This window comes from Malaclemys terrapin, chromosome 13, assembly GCF_027887155.1.
Source record: "Malaclemys terrapin pileata isolate rMalTer1 chromosome 13, rMalTer1.hap1, whole genome shotgun sequence".
Classification (NCBI taxonomy): domain Eukaryota; kingdom Metazoa; phylum Chordata; order Testudines; family Emydidae; genus Malaclemys; species Malaclemys terrapin.
This window is the reverse complement of record NC_071517.1, coordinates 6989758-7007709: the sequence shown is the minus strand read 5'-3', so window position 1 is coordinate 7007709 and position 17952 is coordinate 6989758. Positions and strand designations below refer to the sequence as shown.

General features: G+C 45.2%; 1 protein-coding gene across 5 annotated transcripts in view; it reads left to right on the top strand.

Annotated features, from left to right (window-relative positions):
- CEP112 (centrosomal protein 112) overlaps positions 1 to 17952 on the top strand; it is a 291150-nt gene that overhangs the window by 92747 nt on the left and 180451 nt on the right. For all 5 annotated transcript variants that reach the window (XM_054048114.1, XM_054048115.1, XM_054048117.1 and 2 more), the window contains one exon: positions 800 to 879. In XM_054048114.1, coding sequence (XP_053904089.1) covers positions 800 to 879 — 80 coding nt within the window. The remainder of the gene's footprint in view (positions 1 to 799; positions 880 to 17952) is intronic.

The following is a 17952-nucleotide window of genomic DNA, read 5'->3' as shown; positions in this document are numbered from 1 at the left end:
TATATTTATGTTAAAGATTCTGTAAACTATTATGGGTGTGCATTTGTTTGGGTGTTAAGGTTAGATGCACAGTTCACATACACTGCAAAATTACAGTACCCAAGAATTTCAAAATGAGAACAGATTAATAAACCTTGACTTCTCTTGTGCTTGTTGAAGCATGTAGCTAAGAGAATATGCAGTCTTTCTCACATGCTTGTTGAATCACTCTCACTTTTTATTTCAATGAGGGTGAAGAATTCTAGAGTAGTGCAGTTCTCTTCTTCCTCTGTATCTTTTCTTTCCACGGGGGCAACTGCTCTTGGATGCCATAATATCTGAATGTATATTATACTGTGGCTAGTATGCTTAAGTAGCTTTAACCCATTTAATTTTATTTTTTAAAAATGCTTTGTGTAAGATATGGTTCAGACAAATCTGTATCTCTTATCTACCCTTTATTTCATGATCTCTCAGTATCCTCATACTGGCAATTAATACTAAAGAAAAAACTAGTTATTTTTAATACAGTTATTGTATTTTTAACACTAGAAGTTTAACATTTCTTTGGACAGGAAGAAAAATCACACTAGTAGAGAAGGTTTTATTCTGATAGTCTCAGCCTGCTGCTAATTTTGTCCCTAAACTTTGTTTGAACTGTGGAAACATCACATTACATATGTTGATTATATTTCAACAACTTCTTATCTAAACCTATGTGAAACTAATTTATTACGTTCAAAACTGATATAATGCTTAATCATTCTGTTGGTCACATGCTGTAGTAGCTAAAATGTAAAATTTTTCTTTGAAATGGTAGATTCATGGCTTCCAAAATGACCTTGATAAAGAGAGAGGGGATGCTCAAAAGAAAATTCGCAAACTGGAAGAGGCTTTGAAGTAAGTGAAACATGTGATAAAGAATAATTTCTTTCTTTAAATGTGTCTATGTTTTTATTCAAATTCAGTAAGTAGACCATATGCTTTGTGTTTTATAACAACACTCCTATAGTTTAGTTTGGGTCAACTTTCCATTATAAAACCTTATTTTTAGGGTTTTATTAGTCAGCTGTAAAAATTTAAAAAAAAATCCGTTCATCTGGTTTTAAGTGATAGGAATGTAACAAAATAGAAGTTAGTGGTTTCAGATGCTCTTTTCCCCTTAAGTAACTCAAACCAGCTTCAGTTTAGAACTGACATGTTTGCAGACCATTATTCCTTACTGAAGATTAGTTGTTGTGGACATTCATTAGGGGAATCAAGTTACAATTGAAATATTCATGTATTGTTGTTATTTATTTGTATTGTGGTAGTTCCTAAAGTTGTGCCCCTTGGTACTGTACAAACAGGATTCAGTGGTTAAGATGCTAGCTTGAGACTCAGGAGACCTGGATTCAGTTCCCTGTATCATTACAGATTTCCTTTGTGACCTTGAGCAAGTCACCTAGTCTCTGTGCCTCAGTTCCCCATCTGTAAAGTGGGGATAATAGTACCCTGGGGAATTTCCTTACCCTCCAGACCTGTTGTGAGGATAAATATATTAATAATTGGGACGTGCTCAGATATTGCAGTGATGAGCATTATATAAGTATATAAGATCGAAATATATAAAGGAGACAGTTCCTGTCCCAAAAAGAGAGTATAATCTAAGTATAAGATGAAACACTACAGGCGGATACAACAAATAGACTGGGGGAGTTTGAGGAACAATACCAATCTGCATGGCCTTGCATCTGAAGAAGTGAGGTTCTTACCCACGAAAGCTTATGCTCCCAATACTTCTGTTAGTCTCAAAGGTGCCACAGGACCCTCTGTTGCAATCTGCATGATAGCAGCCGTCATGCCACATCATCTTCCGTTCCGTTGTTGAGTTTGTAGTAGGCATTATGATAGAGGAGAGTTGGAAGGAGGGATTCGAAGAAGGAAAATATGGTACTTTTGTACATTTCTGTACAGAGTTCCTCCCATTCAAAAGGGGAATCATAGGAGAAAGCGTGAAGGTCCTTGTTGGAAAATTTTACAAATTGGCGGACCAGGCAGGCATCAATTGCACAGCGGATGCAGGTATTGACGTCTTGATACTGTATAAGATATTACAGGTAGGGCAGGGATATGCCATGAAATCCTTAAAATGAAGACTGATAATATGTGTTAGCTATGGTGGAGATTGGAGAGCCAGTGGAGGGTTATCAAAGCACTGGCCCAGGAAAATAATCTGCGTAGCAGCATTTTGGAAGGAAATATGTGGTCAAGATGGAATTTGTTGCGGCCAGAGAGGAGGAGGTTGCAGTAGTCAAGATGATGAGGTTAACTTATCCATTTTATTTCACTAAAAAGTGACTACTGGAAATACACACTAACATTTTCAGGGAAGAATCATAAGAATTTGTATCACTTAGATTTAAAAAGGCTGATTTGGATCTAAGATGCTGTATTTGAGCTCATTTTGTGTCATATTGCATCTAGTAAGTGATTTCCCAGGATTTGTGCCTTGTATCTGGAGGCAGAATCTGGGTTTAAAACATACATTTCAATTGTTTTGACCTAATACATCTCATATGACAGCTTTTCACAGTCTAAGTAGCCCATTGTGTCAATGATTAATGAACAAAGTAGACTGCCTAGTCTAGTGTGGTGTAAACCTTTGTAGTGTCTGATCTAAAGTGTAAAGTCTAAGCACAGGGGGCCAAAATTAAAGACAGAGGCCTGGATTCTAATCTTAGATGTGTAGTTGGAAATGCTACGTGTCCTGAAAATTCACTGTCATGCTAATTCAGTAGTGAATTTTTCAAGCTATGTGAAGACACGTGCTGACATCTGAGTTTAGAATTTAATGTGGGAGTCCATTTTTCAAAATTGAGCAGTTTAATGGGCTGTTTAAATCTGATAACTGGATTCTCAAATCAACACTTAAGAACATAAATAGCCCTTTTATTACACCTAAATGGTAATTTGAACACTCTAACATATTGAGATATCCAGTTTTGAAAGCTTTGACATGTAATGTTAATTTAGGGCCAGTCATTCTTAATAGTGTTGAGTAGTACCTTAATCTGTAAATAATCCCATTGATTTAAAAGATAAAGAGAACTGATGTGTTTTCCACAAGGAGCATTGCAAAGCATCCTCAGTTTTGCTTCAGATTGAGAGGACAGAGACTGTATCTGATGCATTCTATTGGACTGAAGCAAAGATCTCCTTTATACTTCTCCACTAATTCCATTATTTTTATTGGTGATCAGAAAAATCAGATTAGACCAGTATCCTTCTGAGTACTCTAGATTTGACAGGTCAGTGACGGTACTGAGATCTTCTGGAACTGTGATGAGAGAGCCCCCATATCTTATAAATATAATTTATATTGACACCCAAAGATCCCCAGTTAGGACTGGAGATCCATTGTTTTGGACTTTGTACAAAACATAGATAAGAGATAATCCCTGCTCCAGAGAGTTTACAATCTAAATCATCATCTAACAGTGACACCTCAGCTTCTTATGCACAGTTCTTCTTCGAGTGACTATACATGTGGATTCCAATCTTGGTGTTGGTGAGCCCAGCACAGGGTCATTGAAAACTTTTTCCCCTCAGAGGTATCCATTGGGTGGCTCAAGCTCCCATTGCTGCCGTGCATCACTGCATGAAGGTGGAAAGGGCAGAGCCTCCCCTAAGCCCCCTCAGTTCCTTCTCACTGCTTGTGACGGTCGTTGGAACTCTGTTCAGTACCAAAACAGTTCTGTCTCGGTCCCAGCATTTGTAAATATAGTATGTGTTTATATAATTAGTTTAGTCTTCAATATACTTAGGATAGTAAGCTTTAGTTGTGTTTAAAAGAAAAAAAAGATTTTTGGACTTGTTTTCCTGTTTGCAAGCTAGACATGGAGCAAGATTTGGGCGGGCTGTCCTTCAATCCCTGTTCAGAAAGGCTCTGATCCCGTCATCTGTTTTCATGACTTGTGAGTCACCAGGAGTGGAATGCACATGTGCAATCACTCAAAGAAGAAAAAATAATTACCGACCTGTTCCATAACTGTTATTCTTCGAGATGTGTTGCACGTGTCTGCTCCACGATCTGCCCTCCTACCCCTTGGCATTGGAGTTTTCTGTCTAAAAGGATCCGGTGGTGGTTGGAGGTGACTCCACCCTGTATACCTGCATGCAGTGGGAGCTGCCCCAGTGGGTACCCGCGGAGGGAGTAAAATTCTGACAACTGTTCTAGAGGCACACACACACACACCTACAGTGTAATGGACATGTACAAAACATCTCGAAGAGTAGGTTACAGAACAGTTCAGTTACTTTTTTCCCCTAGCAATGGAAAAGAACTTATTTCTATGGGCAACAGATAATCTGTCTCCAGGTGTGCCCCAATTTTATCTATTCTGGACTATTTATTATATCTGAAGTCTGAGCTTTTCCTTGTCACCATTCAAAGTGATCTATTGACATCTCAACATACTGTTTTCAGTTGGCAATTGAAAATTCTTCAGCCATTCCACTATTGTAAGATTCCTCAAAGGACTAGTTAAGATATCTCCACTAGTGAGAAAACCTATCGTGAACTGGGATCTTGGTCCTGACAAAGTTAATGGATGTTCCTTTTGAATAACTGGGAGAATGCTTTTTAATTTAACCTGTTGCGAAAGACATTTACAATTAAAAACTTTAGGTCATGTCAGACTTGATCATCCACATAAAGAGATAACTGCTCACCATGGCCCACACGTGCCTGTGACTGATGGGCCCCATGGCCGCGTGCACCTACGTGGTAAGCCATGGCTGGCTTCATCTGAGGCCCCTGCAAGCGTGGCTGGCCTCGGTTTACGTTCCCAGCAGCCATCCCCTGGACCAAGTGGTCGAGGTGCCGAGCCACATTCTCTCGTCTCTGGACTGGTGGCGGGATCCCAAGTCAGTGCTGCAGGGAGTCCCCTTCGCGACCCCGGCGCCCTCGCTCACCTTGGTCTCAGACGTGTCTGATCTGGGCTGGGGAGCCCATCTGAGCAAGTTCGACACCCAGGACCGTTGGCTGCAACACGACCTAACCCTTCAAATCAATGTCCGGGATCTCAGAGCAATTCGCCTGGTGCGCCTCGCTTTCTTGCCTCACCTGGAAGGCAAGGTGGTGCAGGTCCTGACGGACAATACTGCCGCAATGTGCTACATCAATAGGCAGGGCGGCGCCACGTCTTTGGCCCTTTGTCGGGAAGTGCTCAGCCTCTGGGACTTTTGTGTGCGGCACGCCATTCATTTGGGGGCCGCCCACCTGCCCGGAACCAAGAACGTCCTGGCGGATCGCCCAGCAGATCCTTTTCATCTTGCCACAAATGCTCACTCCATCCAGAGGTTGTCAGCCTAATTTTCCGCTGGTGAGGAACTCCCCAGGAAGTGCCACGTGTTCTGTTCTCTGCTGGGCAGGGACAATGGTTCTGTGTCAGACGCCTTCCTGATTCCATGGTCGGGAGTGCTGATGTACGCCTTCCCACCGGTGCTGTTAACCCACAGAATCCTGCTCAAGGTGAAGCAGGACAGAGCGACGGTCATCCTTGTAGCCCCGGCATGGCCTCATAAGCACTGGTTCACCATGCTCCTGAGTCTTTTGGTAGCCATCCAGTTGCAGCTGCTTCTTCAGCTGGATCTGCTGTCCCACAATCATGGGAATCTGCTGCATCCGAACCTGGCGGCGGTGCACTTGACGGTCTGGTTTCCGCGTGGTTGAGCGTGGAAGAATGGCAGTGTTCTGGCGGTGTCAAGCAGGTCCTGCTGGGCAGCAGGAAACCCTCCACCAGGGCTACTTATGTGGCTAAGTGGAAGCGGTTCATGTGTTGGGCCTTGGCGGAAGGCCCCCTTGCAAGAGATCTTGGACTGTTTACTGCACCTTAAGCTCCAGGGTCTGTCGCTGTCCTCAGTCAGGGTGCACCTGGTGGCCATTTTGGCTTTCCAGCCTCCGTCTCACGGCAGGTCGGTCTTCGCCCATCCCATGACGGCGCGGTTCCTGAAAGGTCTGAAGCACCTTTACCTGTATGTCTGGGACCCGGTCCCTCCTTGGGACCTGAACCTTGTGCTGTCCAGGCTCACGAGGCCTTCATTTGAGCCCCTGGCTTCCTGCTCCCTTCTGCTTCTCTCTTGGAAGGCCTTCTTTTTGGTTGCTATAACTTTGGCCCATAGGGTATCCGAGATCAGGGCGCTCACATCTGATCCGCCTTATACGATATTCTATAAGGACAAGGTCCAGCTGCGTCCGCCCAAGGTCATCTCCCAGTTCCATATCGGTCAGGACATATATCTACCTGTCCTCTGCCCGAAGCCTCATAATGTGGATGAGGAACGCAGACTGCATACTCTGGACGTCTGGCGGACACTGTCCTTCTACATAGAGAGGATGAAGCCGTTCCGTAAGTCTACACAATTGTTTGTTGCTGTCGTGGACCGGATGAAGGGTTGCCCAGTGTCTACCCAGAGAAGCTCGTTCTGGATCATGGCTTGCATCCGCTATTGGTATGAGCTAGCAAAGGTGTCCCCGCCAGTGATCATGATGGCTCACTCAACTAGTGCGCAGGCGTCATTGGTGGCCTTCCTCACTCCGGTGCCCATCCAGGAAATCTGCTGCGCAGTGATCTGGTTGTCTGTCCAGACGTTCGTTTCCTACTATGCACTGACCCAGCAAGCTCAGGCTGATGCTGGTTTCGGCACTCCAATCTGCAAGACTGTGAACTCCGAGCCCACCTCCAGGGATTTTGCTTGTGAGTCACCCTATCATGGAATTGACATGACAAGCACTCGAAGAAGAACAAACTGTTATCTATGGTTTGTAACTGTTCTTTGAGATGTGTTGCTCATGTCCATTCTATTATCCGCCCTCTTGCCCCTATGTCAGAGTTGTTGGCAAGAAGGAACCGAGAGGGCGCAGGGCCGGTGACGTCTGATATACCACGCCCTGAGCACGGCACTCCAGAGGTACTACTGTTAGCGGCCCTACGGGTACCGCTAAGGCAAAAGTCTCCAACGGCTGCGCACATGGGCGCATGCACACCTACAATGGAATGGACATGAGCAACATATCTCAAAGAACAACAGTTACAAAAGGTAGGTAACCATTTTTTCTCTGAGAGCGTTGCCTGTGTATATTCCACTGTGTTATGTCCACATTCCTCTTTTCCTCGGAGTTTTACTCTCCAAAGGACTCTGGGGTTTAAGAGAAGGAAACAAGGCAGTAGGGGACCACATGGCCTCTAGAAACCTATCTCCAAATACTTGGCTCTGTGAGGTGGTGCTTTTATAGTTTGAGTGGGGACACTACTTTAGAAAGTTTTTGAAGCTTAGCAGTGCCAGGAGTACATCCTACTAGTGTGAATGTGCAGTGGCATCTCTCTCTCGAGGAACTACAGTTACTAGTAAGTAATCTTTCTTTCTCCTTTTTTCAAAGATAACTGAGACAGTGCAGAGAATTGGCACACTCTGCTCTGAAAAGAGACAGATATATTGCACCAACTAAGTTTTTCATTGAGTTTGCATCTTGATCAAATTTTCAATATACAACAAACCCAGTATTTTCTGGGTGTATGAATGATTTACACACAGCAGATGTAAGTGTGACAAGTTTTGCTTCTTCCTCTTTTGATTATGTAGAATACTATTTCCATATGTTTTAGCCCAATTTAATTTTTGCCTATCTATTTCAAAGTTACAGAAATCATTTTCTTAAAAAAGCAAAGATTATTCTGAAACAAACCAGAAGTTATTTACTAAAAACTGCTCAGTCAAATGTTAGTGTTACTTATGTAGATGGATAGGGGCTTTTTGAAGATGGTTTTATACAGTAAGAATAGGCACAAAGCAAAAGTCTATATGTCTTTATTCAGATAATCTCTTAAGTATTTGGAATAAACAGGGAATATTTCAAAATGCTCAATACATTATTAAACTAGAACTTCCAAGCTTTTGGTTGACTATACTGTATATCTTTTTGTATTTGTGTGGGGAGCACATTCACTGTAACTATTTTCGCCTAAATGTATTGCAATGAAATTGTTTATTCTTCTTCAAGTACTTGCTCATGGCGATTCCAAGTAGGTGTGTGTGTGCTGCGTTCACAGTCGTCGAAAGGTTTTCCCCGTAGTGGTACTCTTCGGGTTGGCCGTGGAGCCCCCTGGAGTCACGCCTTGATGGAGGTGTATATAGGTCCCTGCTGACCAGTCGCTTCTTCAGTTCCTTCTTACTGCCAGTGAAGGTCATTGGAGCTGCTCTCTTCTCTTGCTATGGCAAGCGATCCCCTTCCGGACTTTCTCCTGTTGTATCTGTAACTAGTTAATTTAGGTTTAGTTAGGTTTCAGTATTTTTATAGTTAGTTAAGATAAGTTTCAATTGGGGATTCCCCCCCACCGCCACATTCATCTCCTCCCAGGGACCAGGGTATGCCTGGGTCTCAGGGGTTCAAACCATGTGGGTCCTGTCAGAAGCCTATGCCCAGAGGACACCCACCTGACTCCTGTTTGAAGTGTTTGGGGAAAGCCCATCAGACTGATAAGTGTAAAATCTGTAGAACTAAAACGGATAGAGACTTTGGCTAAAATTGCTCCTCATGGAGTCAGCCTTCCACCCCCAGCCAGCACAGGCGCCGTCCAACCCCAAGCCCAGCACTTCGGTGTGGAACGCGTTGACCTCTGTAAGAGAGGCTGCGGTGCCGAGAAAGGACTCAGCACTGCCACTCCCTGGCGCCAAAGACCACCTCCAGTGCGAGTGCCCGGCACTGCTCCCATATGCCGGTGCCTCACAAGAAGAAGAAGACTGACAGAGGTCGCTCTCCCACTAGAGCAGAGGAGTGAGGCTTTGCTAGTGGGATGCATCCTGCTCCAAGACACCCTGCTCCAGCTCCAACAAAGCTGGCACCATCGACTCCGGCCTCGCAGGGAGGTCCGTCGAGTCCGGTTCTTGTGGAATCCCCAGTGCGAGAGAGTCAGGTGGAAGAGTTGGACCTTCCCTTCACCCTGTACACCTTTGAGGTGGCCAGGGACCTTATATCTATGAAAGCACAGTCCCCTGCACTGGCCCTGGCACCACAAAGAACCATTGTGCATTCCAAGGGCAAGTCAGCTATGATGTGGCACCGTTTGCCCTTGCTTTGGCACCACTCCCTGGCATCATCTCGCTCTGCACCACCTTGGTCACCAACATCGGAATCATCGTCGGACTCAGAGGTGGAGTCATACAAATCTAGGCAGAACCCTCACCGCTCTCGGCACCGATCGAGACAGGCGGAGGGGCAGCCATTGCCTATGATGCCGTGGCCACCACAGTGACAGGCACCGGCTCAAAGGCCCTTTTGGACCTGGTGGGCCTACCACCAAGTCCAGGGTGCAGGGTCCAGATCACTATCAGTAGTATCAGAGGCACAGGCCCCTCCATCATCATCTGTAGCCTGGGAGCCTCTGCGAAGCCACGAGATTGGTGCCAAGGCCAGCACAAAGGCTGCAGTGGTGACCGGTACGGGGCCGGAAGCCGGTGCCTCTCCTGGCACCGTGGAAGGTGCATCATGCAGGGTGATCTCCGCGAGCTAGAGGGACAGGAGGATCCAGTGCCCCCACGGGCATCCTCCTCATCCTCCCCTGATGAGGCAGCGGCTGGCACATCTACCACACTACCGGCCATTGGCAACAGAGCTCACCAGGAGTTGCTGCCTGTGAAGGTGTTCCCATATGGCCCCTCATTTACTGGATAACACAAAGAGCTACAAAGCTCTTATGGGTGAAAGGTATAGCTTTGGAAAGTGATGTGATGCATCTGATGAAGTGGGTTTTAGCCCACAAAAGCTTATGCCCAAATAAATTTGTTAGTCTCTAAGGTGCCACAAGGACTCATCGTTGGTTTTGGTGATACTATTGTGTCTTCTTGTCTCTATAGGTAGCCTGTAGTAATAAGTGGCCGTGAGAGTGAGTGGTTGGACAGAATGAGCACATGCCCTGAATTGAGGAAAGCTCATTCATTGTTAAGTCTTCAAGGCTCAGTGAGTACTCCACTTCCACAAATTCAAGCCACTCCTTGACTCTTGATATCTGACATAATATTTGTTTTAGATTTTTAAAAATATTAGGAAGTGTGAACCTTTTTTTAAATCTGCCAGAGTCTCCTTTCCTTATATTTACTCATTTGATCATTTGTAAAAATCAGTAACTTACAATGGGGTCTCCCAGCTCTCAGTACAAATCAGCAAGATCCAACTGTTATATTAGACTTCTATATGAGAAATGTTTTGTTTTGCAGTGTTTCTTTGAGTATTTTTGGAATGAAAGTAAGTAATTACAAGCTAGTCCCTTAAAAGAGAGCGAGAGTAAACCTTTATAAAACAACTCTATCTCCCCTTGTGAGAGGGAAAAAAAAATTCACCCTCTTCAATAGAAACCATGCCTTGTGGAATTGCAGCTCAGAACACAGTAGGTGTGTCAGTGGTTTCTCATAGAGTTCTTTGATCTGGATGCACTTTGATTCTGAAATGGCCACAGGATTACATCTTAAGTAGCTAGTCAACTGGAAATGCATAGAAAAGGAAATGGTAGACATTTGGGGATCTTTTAGTGGTGTGACAGCATGCAGTGTTGTTGCAGTTTCAAACACATCCAGGTAGATTCATGGTAAAAGTGATTTGAGACAGAGTGTGGAGTAGTAAACTTCTGCAAATCTAAAGATATAGTACTTTAAATAAGGCTACCATAGTTTTAATGCAGTTTTCTACTGAGTTCAAATTTACATCATACTTCACTCAAGTTGTTTTCATGGAATTATATTAAATACCTGTAAAAAGCAACAGAGGGTCCTGTGGCACCTTTGAGACTAACAGAAGTATTGGGAGCATAAATACCTGAGGTCAGAAACATACATTTGCAAAGGGTTTGCTCTGTAATATTTAAAACTGCTGCAGGTGTCTTGGTAATCCTAATTTATATGTAATACAGGCACTACTTGTCAGCCATCTCCTTCTAGCTGAAATTGATAGGGTTATTTCCTACAAGGTAATGTAAAATTTGTTTGTCCTATAGCTAAAACCTTACTATCTGTTTGTTTATTTAGGACAAGGGATTGTTTTCCTGGTCCGTTTTTGCTGATTGCATCATAATAGTATGTTATTGGAGGTGGGCATTAATAGACTAAAGCCCCGTGTTTCTAGTTGTTTTTACTGTGAATAATGTAAGGGGAAATAAGAGAAAAGGTATTATTACTATTTATAACGTTCTAAGCTATGGGCCAAGTAAGCACAGACATTTAAAAAGGAAGAAAAATGCTGTATACCTTTGTTACTAATGAAAATGTCTTGTATGCAAGGAAAAAAACCCTATGAGAAATAGACAATTTGGTTTACTTATCTTCATCTAACACTAAACTGTAGCCTGAATAGTTTCTCACAACAGACTAATGACCTGCTCTGTCTCTCCACTGGTGATCTGGACACCTATCTATCTAAAATACTTATATGGCCTCCATCACCATAATATCTGAGCAACTCATAATCTTTTAATGAATTTATCTTCACACAACATCCTTGTGTATTAGAGGAGTATCACTTCCGTTTTACAGATGGTGAACTGAGGCAGAGATGATAGACTAAGCGACTTGCCCCTGGTTTTATAGAAAGTTGTTCCCTCACAAAATCCAACTCCACTGTAGAGTTCGAGCACACTCTGTCTGCCACGGGTTTCTCTCTGGCCAAACTCTGTCAGAAAAGGATGCCCCTTGTCTTAAATTATAAAATCATTTGGGCAGAGACTGTGTTCAAAGCTCCATGTAAACTTACAGCACTATATAAATGATTACCATCACCATGTATAAAATAATGCTTTTGGTTACAGTGGAACATCTCAGGCTAGGGATGGCCTATTTAGATTTAAAAATGAATAATTTTGTTTAAATCCAATTTTTTAGTGAAAAATACTTCTTAGCCTGTAAATGTTATTGCTGAGTTTAGTTAAACGAATGAAGTTTTTCCCTTAAACTAAGAGAAATAACCAGCAGTTATTGTTCATAAAGAAATACAGTATCAAGTTGTTTCCTAATCTTCGCTACTCAGTATGACTATGCTTCATTTCCTTACTGTTATAATATACGCAGTCTGAATGTTTTTATGAAACTGAATCTTTCCTTTTTATACACATTATTATAATACATTGATTCTACTTGTCTTATTTATATGCAGTTTACAGTATTTTAAACTATTTTGCCTTGGCTGGTAGGAGAAAATATGTCCATTTGTTATATTTCTAGCAAAAAATCTATTTACAAAAATAACTTCTGATGTGCAAATGATTTTTGATCAAAAATGCCAAAATACTGAATGCTTTAGTCATTCTGATGCATCCATTAGAAATGTTACTTATTCTTTCCAAGATGGGGCATACTTACTGGGTATCTGTCAAAACCAACAGTGTGTTACTCATAATAAAGAGCAAGATGAACTATATTCCTGTAACCATAAAATGTCACTAAACTGTTACCTTTCCTTTGTACTGTTTCTCTTGGTGCTAAATACCATGGTAAACTCCAGGCCATTCCATTCCCAGTCTTGTAAAATTGTATTGTATGAAGTAGTTATTTAAGCGGGGGGGGGGGGTGGGAATCCTGACTGCAAGAACTTTTTTAAAAAACTGAACCCTAATTAAGAATTTTATTGAAATGGATTAAAATGAGGTAGGCACAGTATTTTCACGGAACTCCAGAGGAGTTGTATGTTCAGTAAAGAAATACAATTCTCATGGTTGATAAATACGTAGTTATATTCAAAATTCAAAGATTGACAATTTGATGTTAGGGTAGAATCTATAACCAACGATATGCCAAGGATTTCATATTAAAATTACTTTTGTCCAGTGCCAATTATTCACTTTCTGTCAGTAAAAATGCACATACTTCCAGGGTTGGCATCAGTCCATACTGGCATACAAAATACAGCTTAAAAATGGTCACTAGGCTTCAAAGATGAAAGTGAAATTAAATCTCTGAAGTACAAATGGAAGGAGCAGAATGGGGATACACTGGAATGCTGACATCATCCACATTCTGTAAAGCAGCAGTTCTCAAACTATGGGTCGGGACCCCAGTGTGGGTCGTGACCCTGTTTTAATGGGATCGCCAAGGCTGGCGTTAGACTTGCCGGGGCCCAGGGCCCAAGCCCCATGCCTGGGCCCAAAGCCGAAGCCTGAGTGCCACCACCCAGGGCCAAAGTCCAAGGGCTTTGGTGCTGGGCAGCGGGACCAGGCTTCGGTTTCAGCCCTGGGCGGTGGGGCTCAGGTTACAGGCCCCCAGTGTGGGGCAGCAAGGCTCGGTCTTCAGCTTTGGCCCTGCCTCCCAGGGCAGCGGGGCTTGGGTGGGTTCAGGCTTCAATACCCCCTCCTGGGGTCGTGTAGTAATTTTTGTTGTCAGATGGGGTTCGCGGTGCAATTAAGTTTGAGAACCCCTGCTGTAAAGACATCAGAAAAATAAAGGTGAGAAGCAATCACAATAATATGAGCTCCAATCCTTTGAATACTAAAGGGGAGCATTCTGAGTCTGTCTGAAGGCAATTGCCTTGAAGGACATTTTCCAGATATTTTTTCTCCTCCAGGCCCATAATTACTGCAAGTATATTTACATAACTAGAGGTGAAAGGAAAGAATAAGGTGGAGTGGGTTATATAAACCATGGAGCTAGTATTTATGCTGCCTTTTCAAGATCTGAACAAAGCATATCTTCAGATCTTCTTCTTACCGGGGATCAGATCTACAGGCTGCCAGTAATAGTCTGGAATCCAGAATATGCTTGTGATTGCACGGCCACATAGAACTTTCACCTTGAGAGAGTCTCTAGGTAATATTTTATAGGTGTGTATGAAAGTGTGAAAATAAAGTTAACCTTAAATTTAGACTTCATACCTTCTGTCTTCACAGTGTAATATTGGCATTGCCAACTTTTGTGCTGTAGCTGCTTCCCTCATGAACAGAGTATAGTGGTGGTTACGTACATACCCCAGAAACAGTCGTGGGTCCTGATCCAAAACTTTTCTACTTTGAGTGCCTGATGAACCAATTAACATTATTTATTTTCCTTGTACTGCTAAAATCATAATGTTCCTACAATTTTTCACATTCTACAAATAAACATGGTTGAAGAAAACAAATTTGAAAGGAATGACATGGGAGAAGGAGAGTATTGTAACATTGCCTCTACAGGTGCAATCTTTTCAACTAAACATTCTTCTTTGAGTGCTTGCTCATGTGGATTCCATTCTAGGTGTGCGCGTGCCCATGTGCACCGTCGTCAGAGATTTTTGCCTTAGCAGGATCCATAGGGCCAGCTGTGGAAACTGCAAAGGGCAAGCCAGCCGCTGAGTCCCCTCAGGAGGCAGTGGACCGCCACCGATCCCCGAGATAAGGCCGCGCTCTCCATCTCAGTGCCACAGATCTCCTGTGTTGCAGCCCATATCCTCTGGGGCTCGCCCTCGGTCACTGGCACTGCGATCGCAGTACCCGCCCTCTTGACACGGATCACCTAGGGGGAGGCGCCGGTCTCTGAGCTACTGGCACCATTTGCCCTCCCACTGGTCATCCTCTCGGCGCAGATCCTGGTCGCCTGCCCCGTGAGAGCACTCCCCATCGTGATTCCGGTCTCCTCAGCCCCAGCACCAGTCCCCTTGATACCGGCACTGATCCTCCCACTCCAAACACTGGTCTCTGGCAGCGACAATCAGCAGGCAGACACAGGCGTCGACGGCCCCGCCATGGTCAATGGAAGGGGATTCCTTCAGCGTGGAAGGGCTGGTCAGCCCCTTGCCAAGACCCCACTGGCACAATTGGGCACCTGAGGCTGCGTTGACGTCTACGGCACCACCTTGGCAGCATGGGCAGTGGCCAGCACAGTGGCCTTATTGGAGTGCGTGGGGAATGCTGGTGATGACGATGGCCCCCTTCGGACCGCTCATCTGATGCCACATCGGAGCAACAGCTGGCAGCACCGGGCTTGGTGCATGTGACCTGCTCGGAGGTCAGGGTACAGGAGACAGTGCCCACCCAAACCCCCCTCCCTCATGGAGGATGATGCCCCAGAGACTCCTCTGGCGGGACAGTTGTTGTCTTCATCCCCGGGCGAAGCAGTTGCAGGACTCTCGAGGGCCAGCCCGCTGGATGAATTTAAAGAACACCAGGCCCTGCTTTGACGGTTGGCTGAGAACTTGGGTCTAGAGGTGGAGGAGATGGCCGAGCAGGCAGACACCTTGTTCAATGTCCTCTCTGCCTCTACCCCGGCATGTGTTGTGTTACCAGTGCATGACGGGGTGCTGAAAATTGCCACGGCCCTCTAGCAAACCTCGTCGTCCATCCCTCCCACCTCCCAAAAGGGCCGAAAAGAAGTACTTCGTCCTGTTCAAGTACCTTTATGCCCACCCACCTCCAGTCTCGCTGTTTGTCTCTGCGGCCAACAAAAAGGACAAGCAGGGGCACACCAGGTCAACTCCCAAAAATAGAGGCCAAAAGACTGGACCTTTTTGGGAGAAAAATTTATTCAACAGCCAGACTGCAATTCCGGGTGGTGAACCATCAGGCCCTCTTGGGCAGATACAATTTTTATGTGACTCCCTTTGTAAGTTGAAGGAGTCCCTCCCTCAGGGTTTGGCCCAGGAATTTGGCACCCTGGTGGAGGAGGGCACTGAGGCGCCTAGTTGCTCTCTCCAGATGGTGTGGGACACGGTGGACTCAGCAGCTAGCGTGGTCACATCAGTGGTGGTCATGAGGTGCAGCTCTTGGCTTCAGATTGCCAGCCTGTCTGAAAAGATGCAGACCTCTATCCAGGGGATGGGAACAGTCTCTTTTTGGAGCACACTGATGCGAGGCTGCATGGGTTAAAGGACACTCGGGCCACCCTTTGCTCGCTGGGCATGCATACACCGCAGTCTGCACAGAAGCAGTTCTGGTCACCCCTGCTGCCAAGGCCTTGTCAGCCTCGTCAGGGGTCTGCAAGAAGGGATAGAGACACGAGCTTTAGTCGCTGCTGCCCTTCCTCCTCCTGCTCACTCGTGCAGCCTGGCCTGGGAAAGAATCCCAGGGGCCAGAAGCGCTCATTTTGAAGGTCAGTTCCCGGATCCAGCTTGTTCTTTCCTTGACTGTCTTTGTCCTGACCATTCAGCCTGGTCAAGGGTCACCTCGGACCACTGGGTGGTGGACATAGTATCTTGGGGCTATACCCTGCAATTTTCAGCCGCCCCCTTCACCGTCCCTCTTCAGGGACCCTTCTCAAGAGCGACTCCGAGTCGAGAACCTCCTGCACCTGGGGCCGGTGGAGGAGGTCCCATGGGACATGAAGGGAAAAGGTTTCTATTCACGCTACTTCTTAATACCGAAAGCAAAAGGGGGTCTCAGACCCATTCAGGACCTGCGTTGCCTCAACACGTCTCTCAGAAAGTTGCAGATTTGCATGGTCTCCCTGGATCTGGGAGACAGGTACACTGTCCTCAACTTGAAGGACGCTTATTTCCATAATTCTATATTCCAAGGTTACAAGCATTTCCTTCGTTTCATAGCGGGCAGACACCATTTTAAATTCATAGCACTGTCCTTTGGCCTCTCATTGGCCCCTAGGGTGTTCACAATATGCATGGCGCCAGTGGTTGCTTACCTGAGACATTGAGGGGTCCAGATATTCCCGTATCTCGACGACTGGCTCGTCAAGGGCAGGTCTCAGGAGCAAGTGCAGAGGAGCCTCCATCTGCTGTGTTCCACCTGCTGCAACCTGGGCCCGTTAATAAATGAGAAAAAATCCACCTTAACGCCAGTCCAGCGAATAGAATTCATTGGGGGCAGTTCTTGACTCCACGTGAGCCAGAGCCTTCCTTCTGGAAGCGTGTTTTCAGGCCATGTCGGACCTGATCTCCCATGTAAAGAGCCACCCACTCACCATGGCTCATGCCTGCCTGTGGTTGTTGGGCCACATGGCCTCATGCACATGCCCAAGGTCGTTTCCCAGTTTCATACTGGTCAAGACATATACTTATCCATCTTCTTTCCAAAGCCTCATGCATCAAATGAGGGGCGCAGGCTACACACCCTGGACGTCAGGGGGATGCTGGCCTTCTACATAGATAGAACAAAGCCATTCTGTAAGTCAATGCAGTTTGTTGCGATGGCAGACAGAATGAAAGGTCACCCAGTTTCTGCTCAAAGAATTTCCTCCTGGATCACTGCCTGCATCTGCTACTGCTATGAGCTGGCGAAGGTGCCTCCACCAACGATCGTCACAGCGCACTTGACTAGGGCACAAGTGTCATCAGTGGCATTCCTGGTGCAGGTGCTGATCCAGGAAATCTGTCAGGCTGCTACCTGGTCATCTGTCCACACATTCACGTCTCATTATGCGCTTATCCAGCAAGCTTGAGACGACGCTGGCTTTGGCAGAGCAGTGCTGCAAGCTGCAAGACCGTGAACTCCGAGCCCACCTCCATTGATACTGCTTGTGAGTCACCTAGAATGGAATCAACATGAGCAAACACTCAAAGAAGAAAAAACTGTTAACTACCTTTTTGTAACTGTTGTTCTTTGGGATGTGTTGCTCATGTCCATTCCATTACCCACCTTCCTGCCCCTCTGTTGGAGTTGCTGGCAAGAAGGAACTGAGAGGACATACGGCAGGTAGCGCCTGATATACCGACGCATGAGCACCGCACTCAAGAGGGTGCCACAGCCGGCTCTACGGATACTGCTAATGCAAAAATCTCCAACAACCGCGCACATGGGCACGCACACACCTAGAATGGAATGGACATGAGCAACACATCTTGAAAAACAACAGTTATGAAAGGTAGGTAACTGTTTTTTCGACTGTCAAAAGAATACATGCAAGTGATCTAGTTAAGTGCTTCATGACTTTCTTTACTCTGTCTTTTTTTTTACCTGTCTGGAGAGCCAAGGCTAAGCACTTTGCAAGTGCTGATGATACAGAGCAAATGTTCACCAGCTGGCTCATTTA